At 37.7% G+C, this 13,178-nt stretch overlaps 1 protein-coding gene across 2 annotated transcripts; it reads left to right on the plus strand.

Moving 5' to 3' along the window:
• The first annotated feature begins 4,641 nt into the window (after positions 1-4,641).
• LOC130081262 (kynurenine--oxoglutarate transaminase 3) lies at positions 4,642-9,825 on the plus strand. Of its 2 annotated transcripts, XM_056246251.1 has the most exons (13): positions 4,642-4,836; positions 4,908-4,966; positions 5,052-5,196; positions 5,278-5,427; positions 5,517-5,603; positions 5,681-5,806; positions 5,876-5,996; positions 6,095-6,171; positions 8,607-8,696; positions 8,795-8,981; positions 9,098-9,171; positions 9,330-9,416; positions 9,617-9,825. In XM_056246251.1, exons 1-13 carry the CDS (start codon positions 4,747-4,749, stop codon positions 9,671-9,673), a joined length of 1,350 nt encoding a protein of 449 aa, XP_056102226.1. In that variant the 5' UTR covers positions 4,642-4,746; the 3' UTR covers positions 9,674-9,825. The 2 variants fall into 2 exon arrangements, with proteins under 2 accessions (XP_056102226.1, XP_056102225.1); XM_056246250.1 differs by having other exon boundaries at positions 4,644-4,966.
• The last annotated feature ends 3,353 nt before the right edge of the window (positions 9,826-13,178 follow it).

Consider the following 13,178-nt stretch of genomic DNA (forward strand, 5'->3'; position numbering starts at 1 on the left):
CTCCCTCCCTCTCTTTATCAGTGCGTGTTTATGACTCCTAAAACTAACCTTATTGATTAGCTTGCATTATTAAACAATTTGTTTTAATGTGACATTGCCTTATATAATGTTTGATAACATTGTAGCTCAGATGATGAAGCATAATGCAAAAGATTATAAGGTCTATTCAAATGTTACATAAAAAAAAAAAAAAAAAAATATATATATATATATATATATATATATATTTGTAGTTGCCACTGACAAGATGTTTCCATAAATGTAGAGCTCTCAAAAGTTCTGCAGGCTAAATATTCTATTTATAGGATCTTGTCCAATTCTGTGAAAAAAATTGAAGTCCAGGCCAAGGCCATTTGGTCTGCAGGTGCAAGTCTAGTATTTCTTATGTAAGTTTCTGTGGTAGACTGGGACCTATTATTTTAACTCTTCTAGTTCCCTTATAGTTCAAAAACAACATTTCTGAACATAAGGTTGATGTCTTCTTGACCCTTACAATTTCACTAGCTTCTGAATGAACTTTGCCAGAGGCTGAAACGCAGCGGTTTCAGCTGCTTTTTTGATTGATCCCAAGCAGGAACCACTGAGAGTCTCTCAAGAACAATGGATACTGATCCAGTGAATGAAATATGAAAGCAAAGCCATTCTTGACATCAGCTGCACCACTATAGCTACCCTCATCCCACATTAGGTCAAAGGATACTGGCTATGAGAGTTTTTGATCATCCACAAGAAACTATAAATGCTAGTTTGGCCTCTGCATTGTCCAAAACACCCCGCAGCTTGACTACATTTATTTTGTGTCCTCCCTTTGAACAACCGGGTCCCCTTTGACAATGATCTTCCATGATGAGCCACGGCACTTACGATGGAGAATATTTGTCCAGAGGTGGTTTAGAGCTGTGCTTCGGTAAGCGAGCCAACAAAAAAAAAATCACCTTTATCAATGCTTATGTCAGCAACAAAAAACAGTTTGGTTGATGACTGTAACTACATTGCTGACATTATCATACTGCTCTAAGTCAAGCTTATAAACCCATGAAAATATATATATTAATACCTAAATGGTTGGTCAGTGCTAGTGATATGTAGGCTATATATGTTTAAGGATATGCCTCTTCTCCAAAGGTTGTTTTGTAAACATACTGTATGATCTTGTAGATTGTCATATGAAGTGTTCCTCTAAGCACGTGAGCATGTGAGTTAATGACAGAAGACGTCTCATCAGGGCTAAAAAAACATGGTAGACTGACAGACTGACAAATGTCCTCAGCTTCCCTGTTCTGGTCATTTCAAACCAATCAACAAATTGCTTTTAGATGGTTGAACTGCTTTGTAAAGATTTCAGATAGGGTTCACCCATTTATGTCAAATGATAGTCAACATGTTAAAATGTGTTCTCCAAAAGGCACACACTATTGAGATCATCTATTATTTAATGTCAGGGTTTTATGGACCCCTGTGGGTCTGTAAAGGTACTGCATAGGGAGAAGGTACGGCATAAAGGACTGAATTATGTAATAATGTTAGTTTTTTATTTATTTATTTACATTTAGGGGTTCTTGGGTCTACTGAAAGCCTTTCAACTGAGGAAGTGTCAAGCGACTGCAAAAAGTGCAAGCATAACACAAGCTTACGCACTGTTCGTTCCCGTTTATCTCATGGAACCAAGGTTACGTTACTAACCGAAACGTTCCCTTTCGATAACGGTTCACTCACATTGCGTCGATAGCTGATGCTATGGGGAATGCAATCCAACAGCACTGTGTCATAAGCGCACAACTGTCCAAGCCAAAGGCAGAGAATTAGGCCCTGCGAGTCTGGCTCAGGGATGGCTTCGATCCGGGGGCCTCAACAGTGAGGAGCTCTGACTGACCTCAGGCTCTGCCTTGGGGTGGGGCTGGGCAGGTGTTAGGGGGCACGCCACGAAAACCTCTGGAAAAAATGCTCGGGGCTCACTGGCAGTGCCTTGGCTGCAGGAACCACTCTAACCCCAGCTCCTCGACTGCCTTTGAGAGGACTCTGGTGAGCTCGGAGTCCAGCCAGGGCTGAGAATCATCTGGCACATTTTGTGGCAGGGTGGCGGAATCCTCAGTGAGGTTCAATCACTTCTCTGCATCTGAAGCAACCAGGGACATGGCATCATCGCCATCATCTTTCTCAGACCCTCGAAACGAGACTAATCCACCCACACCGGAAGAGGGGCGTTGGTCTTCGCAGGTAAACAGCACAAGGGAATCCTCTTGCTTTGGGGAGAATGAGACACGCTGGATCTGGACCGGCGTGAGCTCTCTGAGTCCCGTTTCCCAGGCCCCGCGACTCTGACTTTCTTCCTGCTTGTGAGAGGAGAGGGTAGAGAAAGGATGAGCGTAAGGGGCGGGATTACTTCTGTTACAGAAAGTGATCCACGAGCGCAGCAAGGCGAGACATTAGTGGTGCAACAATTTGCAACAAACACCAATTGAAATGCTCTTTTATCGTGAGTAAACTCGCTCGATCACTCGCCGGGTGGCCGCATGGGAGAGGCGCCTCTTAGTCGAGTTAATGATATCGCTGCTGGGCTCTTCAAAACGGAAACAGGTAGGCTTCTTTTCTTCACGAGATCAGTGAGGAGATGGTCTTCACACTTGAGGAAAGATTCTGATGAAATGGCACTTATTTTGTGCACCATTTTTTGGCTGCGCTGAGACGCCATTGGTCCGTGCAGTTGCACATGATTCATGATTCAACATGATTCAATCAGGCTTTAGTATTTTCAGAGAAAGAGATTTCATAGCGTCAGCTGTCAATGCAATGTGATTGAACCGTTATCGAAAGGGGACCCTGATTTAATGTAGTAAATACATTATCTAAACCAGTGTTTCTCAACCTCTCCTGCAGGGACCCCCTGACAGGCCATGTTTCTGTTTTAACCCTGAAATGGCACACCTGATTCAAGTCATTAAAGGCTTAATGAGTAGTTGACTAATTGATTAATTGAACTATTCCTACTCTAATTACTCATTAAGCCTTTAATTACTTGAATCAGGTGTGCCATTTCAGAGTTAAAACAAAAACATGGCCTGTCAGGGGGTCCCTGCAGGAGAGGTTGAGAAACACTGATCTAAACAAAGTAAGAAAAGTTGGTGATGTAACCGGAAAATAATTCTAAGCTAAATAAAAATGTATTGTATGAATTTAAATGACAACAAAATTTGAAATATGATAGCTAAAATATTAGCAGAGAAATATTTCAAAATTAGAAATGTCAATGACTTGAAAGGATGTTTATACAGTGAAGTGTGAAGAGAAACTGTTCAACTCTTCTTTACTTTACAACATTAGCAGGATTAGCCTCTACTTCAGTGAACCTGTAAATAAATAGGCCTTATGAGAAATTACATTCCAAGTCAAAGAAGAAATGTGTAGTATTGTCTTGACACGAAAACTTTTTACAGCTTTAATGTGCTGAGCCTGAGATGTATAATGTTAATTTATTAACTGAATAATTAATCCTAATCGATTACTAATAAAAGTAGAAGGCAAATAACTGACATGTCTCTGTGGTTGGTTACAGCGCCACCTGCTGAGGAAAAATACATGTTGACGAATGATGTAAAATGCTGCTTACATGATCTCACTGCCATTCAGTTTTCCAAGAAAATATGGACTTTGTGTCGACATTTGGTGACATGCAATAAGTAATTGTCTAGGATAGGTTGGATATCACCATTAATGATTCATTTAACCGTGACTACAAAAAACATACAACTCTGCCCCAAGGCACGTTCTTGCTTTTCCTGCAGGAGCCTTATTCAGAGGCGTTAATCAGCTAGTGAGACAATCAGAAACGTGAGTATAAAATTGTTACTGCGAGCAAACTAGAAGTCAGTTTTAGTTCATGTGCCCTTTAGCATGTGCAGTGTCTAAAAGGTATAACGCTTTATATATATTTTTTTATTTTATTTTTTCTTAGCCTAGCTTAATAGCCTAGGCTAGATTCTACTCCATACACGCATGTCAAGCTATTTGACCTAATTATATTTTATCAAGTTGGTTTTAAATAGCCTACCGCTTAAAAAAGAAGAAAAAAATAACTTTTTTTCAACCAGACGTAAATTTGTACGTTATTTACGTGTGACGTTTTTGTGAACTGGCTGCCAACGAACACACTAGGTTTTACCATAACCAGCACCCTAGATTTAAACTTTAATCGAAAAAAAGAATACGCCTAAATAAAAACGTACCAGAGGTATGTATAATGTAGGGTATATTGCAATCTGGAGATGAATATAATCCACGTAACGGTGGGAGATCTGGAGCCGCTTCCAAAGTCACTGAATCGTTTTTGACTCGGTTCTTTGAAATGACTAATCGGAGAACTGATTCTTGGGATTGATTCGGACTTCCCATCACAGCGAAGAAGATAGATAGTTCATACATATTTAAACAGGTTATGCGGGCTTTAGAATCATTGCATCGAGAGTTCCAAAAGAGTAAGGTCATCACACGTAACTTAATTAACATCGTCGACATTTACCATTCCAGACTAGAACACACAGAACTGTATCGGATCTTTAAAAAGAGCATTACGATTGGTCCGTTTTAGAGGCGTGGGACGTTTGCGTCAGGCAGAATCTGCTCGCGTGAAACACAACACAGATTTACAAATACAGCAACCAATAAACTGAAAGGAGTCTTATCTGTGACCGCAATGTTTTGAAGTGAGCAATGAATATTTGATACGATTTCGACTTTTTTTTGGCTGAAATGTATCTACTCCCTATTTTCAGATCTACTCCACGCGTATTACAGACTAATAGATTTTACGTTAGAGCTTTATCATCCTGCAAAGTGAGTGCAAGTTTGACTGAATTACTCATTTCTCTTTGACATTCCTTTATTTTGTTCTTTCACTTTTTTTGTGTAAGATGGCTTCCATAAAACACAAGAATGCGAAAAGAATAGAAGGTCTGGACAAAAATGTATGGTAAGAATCAAGCTTTATTTGCTAAAAAAAACTTTCTCACAGACATGTGTTAAATGTTCTGAATAGTGTGTCGTGTGTTGTTTAGGGTGGCCTTCACATCAGTGGCAGCAGACCCTTCCATTGTTAATCTTGGACAGGGTTACCCAGACATCCCTCCTCCCTCCTATGTGAAAGAAGGTCTCGCTCAGGCAGCAATGGTAGACAGGCTGAACCAGTACACACGTGGCTTTGTATGTTCTATCCACACTTTATTATCATCCTGCATTATGTGTTGAAAAATCACTCAAATTTTTTTTTTTTTTTTTTTTAAGGGCCATCCAACATTGGTTAAAGCTCTGTCAAAAGTATATGGAAAAGTCTATGACCGTCAGCTCGACCCGTTTAAAGAGATCCTGGTAACAGTGGGTGGATATGGATCATTGTTCAGCGCTATGCAGGCTCTGGTTGAGGAGGGAGATGAGGTGAAAACATAAAAACATATTTAGTACTCATTGTACTTCAAGCATTCCACTAGATTATGATTCACTCACTCTCCATTTTCTCCATTCAGGTTATTATAATAGAACCTTTTTTTGACTGCTATGTTCCTATGGTGAAAATGGCAGGAGCCAAACCTGTTTTCATACCTTTGCGACTGGTAGGTTAGCCTTCTGTATTAAAGTTAATTATGAAAACATAATATGAAACATAACACTTCATTGATCTGTTCTTTAGAAGTCACCCGCAACAACCAGTATAAATAGTGCTGACTGGGTTCTGGACCAGGAAGAACTTGCTAGTAAATTCAACTCCAAGACCAAGGCTATCATCATCAACACTCCTAATAACCCTATTGGAAAAGTAAGGTGATGTATTGCATTTAGTTCCAAAATGGCATATTAATATCCTAAAGCTCTCTTCTACTCCCAGATATTCAGTAGGAGCGAGTTGCAAGCGATTGCAGATCTCTGCATCAAACACGACACCCTGTGCTTCAGTGATGAGGTATATGAATGGCTCATATATAAAGGCCATGAGCATGTAAAGATAGGTATGTGATATTTCTCCAGTTGTGCATCTTATCTTTTGAGTCAATGGATTACATGTGCTATTAAGAGGTGATGATTCTGCAGTTTTCTCTCTGAACAGCAACCCTCCCTGGAATGTGGGACAGAACCATCACTATCGGCAGTGCAGGGAAAACATTCAGCGTGACTGGATGGAAGGTATTTGACCGTTATCTTCATTGTTCAAATTTATATCTGGCTTTACCTTAAAGGAATAATTCACGCCTAAAATTCACTATTTACTTACACTCCTCCTGTAAATTTTAACCCATCCCCTGTTATTTTTCTCTGTGGAATAAAATAGAGATTTTTAGACTTTAGATTTTTAATTTTAACTCCAGTCTCCAAAAAACTACAAAAAACTCCATAAAAACAACATACAATGTTGAAAAGAGCTATAACAAAATGATGCATCATGGCAAGTTTAATGCCAACGCACCATAGAGTGCAAGTTCCCATTCTTTTTCTCTATAGGGGAACTGATTTTTAAGAATAACTTATAAACCTTTAAAAACAGACCTATTGTGAGCTATGAGGTGGTAAATGGTGATATATGCGCTTTGGGGGCCTAACAATGCAAACTTTTGAAAGGGCGGTTTACACAACACCATTTTCAACTAAAAACCTTTTGTAAATGCATTTTGGCCATTCATTTAGACGACAATGGCAGTGTGGGGGCCTGAAAACACAAACTTTTGAAAAACGTTTTTATAGTGCAAGTTTTTTAAAATTATACTGTTATCGTCTCCGTGTAAACTATAAAAATTATAAAACTATAAAAAAGACATTGTCTTCTGTACGCGGAAATAGTAAAAACTTTTCCATTTATGATATAGTACATCATTGTCGTGTAAACGTACCCAAAGTGCAAGTTTTTGAAAACTATACTAATATCATCAACTCCAAAAACACAAATTAGTGAAAACTGTGACGTCATGCGCATGATGTGTTCAGTCCAGAGCCATAGAGAGAAAGAGTTGCGACACGCTTTGATGTCGCCGCGACGGCTGTCACGTGGTTCATGTACGCCCCATTAGTTCCAAAACATACGCGGGCTGTCATGTTCTTCTATGGACAGACAGCAGCGATTGCATTATTAAACGGTAAATATAAAATAAAACACACACCCAAGTACTTTTTAAGCTGTTATTGCATTTTGTTAATGTCAGTTTTGCATTTGGAGAGGCAGGGTGACAACTTAGATAAGTTTTAGGCTATTTTTTTGGAGGGAAAAGCTTAGTGTTCATGTTCGCATGGGTAGTACGTTAGCACTGGCTTTAGCGGCTCTAACTTAACTTTTCCATGTCATTCATCTGATGATGGACGTCTCATGATATTTATTTTAGCACAACTGGGCTGTATTAGGCTATTGATTCCCGTGATCTTGCTTATAAATTCCGATTCAGCCATTAGCCTACCTTCGTGATCACGCAAAGAGGTCTGCAGTCCGTTCAGAATTCCAACCAACACAAAATATAAATAATTACGCTGTGCATGTACAAATGAATGATTTAGGAGGGAAATAGACTGCTCCCATAACGTAGAAAGCAACGACTATATACAGCAATGTTCGGTAAATATTCAACCGAAAAATATTCTTCATAAAATTAAACCGGAGAGATAGTTAATGAGTGAATTAACTATGTTCCTAAATACATATAAGCACATGCATAACCCTCCCTAACCCATTTAAATAAATGAATTGTGTGTGTGTGTGTATATAATATTATATATAGGTTATATATATATATACATATAAAATATTATTAAAAATATTATATATTATATACATCAGGTTACCAGTTAGCCAGTTAGCTAACGTTAGTGAAGTGTTGGTCACGTAAGCTATCGCTGCAACTAACCTATTATCTTCCAATAAACATTTACTAAAACTGGCTACATTAAATATAACTACAGACTAGATTCACAAGAGGTCGGCTAATGTGTGTAAAAGTAAAAAAATACAGTAATTTCATTAATTTACCAGCGAACGTACTTCTGAAGCACTGAAAATTAATGGGGTTTAATGGAGAAACTATCAGTGTTTGGAACTATTGGCCGCTCCACGACACGCGTTACTTCCGCATTCCAAAGTTCCTATGGCGGTCTATGGGAGTGTCGCAACTCTTTCTCTCTATGGCTCTGGTTCAGTCTATATGCGCGTAGAGTTTCTTTACAACGTGACATCGCCAACTACTGGCATGGCATGCAAAATACAGCTTCTTTTTTCTTTTTCTTTTTTTTTTATCCATGTAAATGGGATCATTTTGACACCATTGTCGTCTGTACGTGAAAAATGCAAAGGAAAAACTTTTCTGGTTTAATATATCGTTGTTGTGTAAACACAACCTAATTCGATAGTGGTTCCCTCGAGATTTTCCCATGGGTTTTTATAATGTTTTTTTTTCTTCAATTTACGAGTAAAATAAGGTCTGTGGTAAACTTTGAAACTTTGCTCTGCAGCGTAAATTATCAAAAACGTGAATTTTTAAAGCTATGGTCATTAAAAAAATATAAGTAAAGAGATAAAAAAAAAACATTTGGTGTGTGCAGTTTATGTACAATACAACGATACTTTTTTTTTTTTTTTTCAGTTGGGTTGGTCAATCGGGCCTAAACACTTGATCAAACACCTGCAGACTGTTATGCAAAACAGTCTCTATACGTGTCCGACCCCATTACAGGCAAGTTTTGTCTTTGTTATTGGTTTTTACGGTGTTGCAACGCACTATTCAATGCATTGCATTCTATGGGTTTGTGACATAATTGTACCGCACAATAGGAGGCTGTTGGCCAGGGTCTTCTTCGGGACTATGAGCTGATGGGTCAACCCGACTGCTACTTTTCCTCTCTAGCATTAGAGCTGGAAGGCAAAAGAGACCGTATGGCAGCCATGTTGAGACAGATTGGGATGACTCCAGTGGTCCCTGAGGGAGGATACTTCATGATAGTGGATGTCACAGCACTCAGTAAGTGGGTTGAAGTCATGTATGTTAATAAGATTATATTTACAGAGGCAAAGGTGACATTGGTTGTGGGTGGTTTAATCTGATTGATGTTGTTCTGTCGTGTCTGCTAATTATAGATCAGGACCTGTCACATATGGGAGACGAAGAACCTTATGACTACAAGTTTGTCAAATGGATGATAAAAGAGAAGGTACTCTCTTTTTTATTTTAGGAATATATATATATATATATATATATATATATATATATATATATATATATATATATATATATATATATATATATATATATATATATATATATATATAACAGAACAAAGCATAGTAATTTTTTTTTTTTTTTTTTAAGAAATTGGCTGCAATTCCTGTAACAGCTTTTGTGGGGGAAGATTCAGTAAAGCAGTTCGAGAAATACATTCGTTTGTGCTTTATCAAGGTAAGGAATGGGTTTACTTCAGGCTTTTACAGTAAATACAAAAGATCATTCGGCTATCTACAGACCGCCAAATCTATATTTAGCTGTACTTCCTTTCTGAATCTGTCTGAATGTTGCAGAAATTTATTTTCTTATAACAAATGACATTAAATGCCTTAACAGTGCTAATAGTATGTAATGGATTTTTTTTTCCACTACAGCAAGACAGTACCTTGGATGCAGCAGAAGCCATTCTGAAGAGCTGGAACAAAAGCTGATTTGTGAAAGCCTGATAATCCAGCAATACATGTGCAGCACCTGTCAGATTTATAACATATTTTACTTGTATATCGTCGTTACATCCTCTTACAATGACTAAACAGTGGCTGAAGTGTCTTTTAGAGCTTGTGTTTACAGTTTTCTGGATCAGTCATTTGGATCACATGAATACATTACATTTTAATGTGAGCATAACAGACTTTTAAAAATTGTAAAAAAAAAATATATATATATATTATTGACCCCAAACGTTTCAATGGTAGTGTAGGTAGAATAAAATGTGTAAAAGGTGCTGTTAGTTCAGGGCTTGTGAGATGGAAACAGCATGTTTAATGCAGCACCATGTTGTATCTAATTTAGCTGCATTTCTGATATCAGTTTCCATCAGTATATGTCACAATTTCTGTGACCCTCCATGCAAAGTCAGGAATTATGTAGTCCCAGTGTTTGCATTATTTTACAATGTTTACAGTAAATTACATTTACCCACAGAGCACAACTCATATCATAGCTGTGGTGCAGCAGTTAGAAAACATACTTCTAGCATGTTGAGTTATGGTGCTCATGTGAGAGACAGGTTTAAGTCTGACCTGCAACATGTTCTGGTCCCATTTCTCTTGGATCAATATTTTTCTTTTATTCTCCAATGTCTTAGTTTTTTTTTTTTTTTTGGAACAAACAGGTTTTTTTTTTCCAAGACAATGTCATTGGTCGACCTCAAGATGGCATTATTCAACCGGAAATATTTCATATAGGTGGAACATTATAACCTGTTTGAACATTAACCTGCCTAGTCTCAGACTAAAATGCATGACGGAGCTGTTTTAACTAAAAGCAACTTGCACAGAGATATCGTAAAATATATCAGGACCATTGTTTCGCCTGATTCACACCAGTATTTTTTTTTTTTCTAGGGCACATTTATAAAAGCTACTTAAATGTCCCAATTGAACTAAAGCCTAATCCTGGCTTAATCTAAGCCCTGTTTAGAAACCAGGCCTGAGTGATATAAATGATATATTATTAGACAATTCATTTGTATTTGACTTCTTGGGCCTTTTCTGTTAGCAGCAAATGTTCAATGAAGATAAAATCCCCCTGTAGTCAATAATTGTAGCCCTTAAAACTCATCTTTGATCACCAAAATGACATATTAAAAAAAAAAAAAAAAATCCTAAAATCTTCATGCCTTAAAATAGCTTTAATGTAACTTTACACCCTTGCCTCATATGCGGTTCTATGAATATATAAATTAGCCCCGCCTCCACTCACTCACACCAGCTCAGAGATCCACTCTGACGATTACACGTTGACGTGACTAGGTGTTTGGACGTCAGAAACACCAGCGATTTCAAACCGCGTTTTTGAGACTCTTTGGTTGACTGCACTATTAAAGAGAAAATACTCAGCAATGGTGTTAACATGCATTTGTACATGGTTTGTCTTAAAGCAAATTAAAAACACCACATTGACATATAAACAACATTAAAAGCTTGATTTTCACCACAGGGGGACTTTAAAGTCTTTTATCAGTGATACCCTAATTTCCTCCTATATTTTTGTTCGCTTCCTTTCAGCAGATAAAAAAAAAATTCTCTGAAGCACCAGCAATTGAAGGGCGCAGCCTCTCCTCTCCAACTTATTTCCCAGCTTCCCTTTCCTCTTCCTGTCTGTAAATCTGTCCCATGTCCTGACTATCCCCTGGAGAGCATGTAGCCTATTGCTATGACAGTTTTTCAAGATAGCGTCTGGTCACTTACTATCAGACAGAAAAATCATTTTTACAGCACTGTTCAAAAGTCTGATCAGCTTTGAAAATCTGGTTTAATCAAATTCAAACCTGAAAATTAAGCTTGAAAGGGGTCAGACATGTCCCTTTTTTATTATAGGCCTACTAACATGTTCCGGATGATATAAAATAAATATTTAAGATGTCACTAATCAAATAAGTACATTTTGACATTTGCCCTGTGACCTCTTTGTACAAATGGTCAGATGTTCTAGCGTTCACTGAATCACAAGATGCTCTTTGGAATATTCTCAAATCATGCTGGATAACATGGTGCGTTTACATACACCCTTTTCACCAAATAGTTGGTTTCTCAAATACCTCAGAGGGAGTATTTCACGTGTTTATGATACTGTGCAGAGGAGGTTGTTTAATCACATTAGACATTACCTTAATCTTGCACACAGAGGAGGGAGTTTTGAAAGTTCACAGAGTGGATGAAGCTTTCCATGGGAAAGCCTAGTTACTCATGTAATACACACCCAGACAGGACCAGTTAGACCCGCAGAGCGATAGTTTGCTTCTTCCCTGCAGCAGTCAGGTGAGCTCAGGTGACTCAACCATCAACTGCTTCTGCTTTTTGCAAATGTCACATGCCACCCACTGCAGGAAACGGTTTTAAAAAAAGTAGCTTATTGGTAATCCTCTAGACCGGTTTGCATTTTGTCACTGATACAAAATCCCATTGTAACAGCAAGTACTAAACCTAGACCAACAGGTTTGGCCAGACAGGTACATCAGTCATCTTCCACCTGTTGTAAGATTTACATTTATCACATTAGGCTATCACTCAGCAGTAAAGCCACCAATTCCTATTTCATAACAGACAGCCCACCAACAGATTTAAATGCAAAGTTATATTTAAGCAACATTGTCTGTCCAAATGTGCAATCAAATATGAACTATTAAACATGTCTTTCGTTATGACAAGCCAATCATTAAATTAGCCTATTTGATATCAAGCATGCTTATGGTGTCTATTAATCAAACACACACACACTAAAGGAAAAAATCCGAAATAAAAGTGTAAAAAAATATATATATATACGCTACATTTTGTACACAATACTAAACATTGTTTCAGCCTGCCTTAAGTCTAATTCTGATGTGCATGTAAACCATAGACTGTAAAAAAAAACTATGTAAACACTTAGTTGATAGTATGGATGCGTGTCTTCATTAGTTTGTTTGGAGCATACACATTCTTCTGTGAAGTTCTTACCAAGAGGAACAGACAGAAACCAGGTGTCAGTTGGTGTACAGAATGTATTTGAGGAAGGTTTCGTGATACACTTGAGTGGAATTGTTGGCAGGAGTCCATCATAAGCTACCTCACAGCTGAGTGAGTTCACTGGAACAAATTATGTCTAACAAGTAGGAATTGTAATCACAGACTAAAAAAACCTTTCTATTAAAAATGGTTTAATGTTGACATACAACCACAAAATGGCTAACTTGTGAGAAATCGTTGTCAAATGATCCGAAATAGTCAGACTACAAATTTCTTTAAAAAAATGTCAACTAATAAAACATACAGCCAGCTTTGGCATGACCACATGCCAAAAATATACATTTTTTTTGTATTCATGAATATACATTTTTACATTCCATTTGAAAAGTTCAGAATTGCTCTCAACTTTGAGCTGCCCTCTCCAAAATGATAATCTTACAATTCATATATGTGTACAACCATTGTCATTACATACAGCAGATCC

This window comes from Rhinichthys klamathensis, unplaced genomic scaffold, assembly GCF_029890125.1.
Source record: "Rhinichthys klamathensis goyatoka isolate OS25496 unplaced genomic scaffold, OSU_Roscu_1.1 h1tg000036l_1, whole genome shotgun sequence".
NCBI classification, from domain to species: Eukaryota; Metazoa; Chordata; class Actinopteri; order Cypriniformes; family Leuciscidae; genus Rhinichthys; species Rhinichthys klamathensis.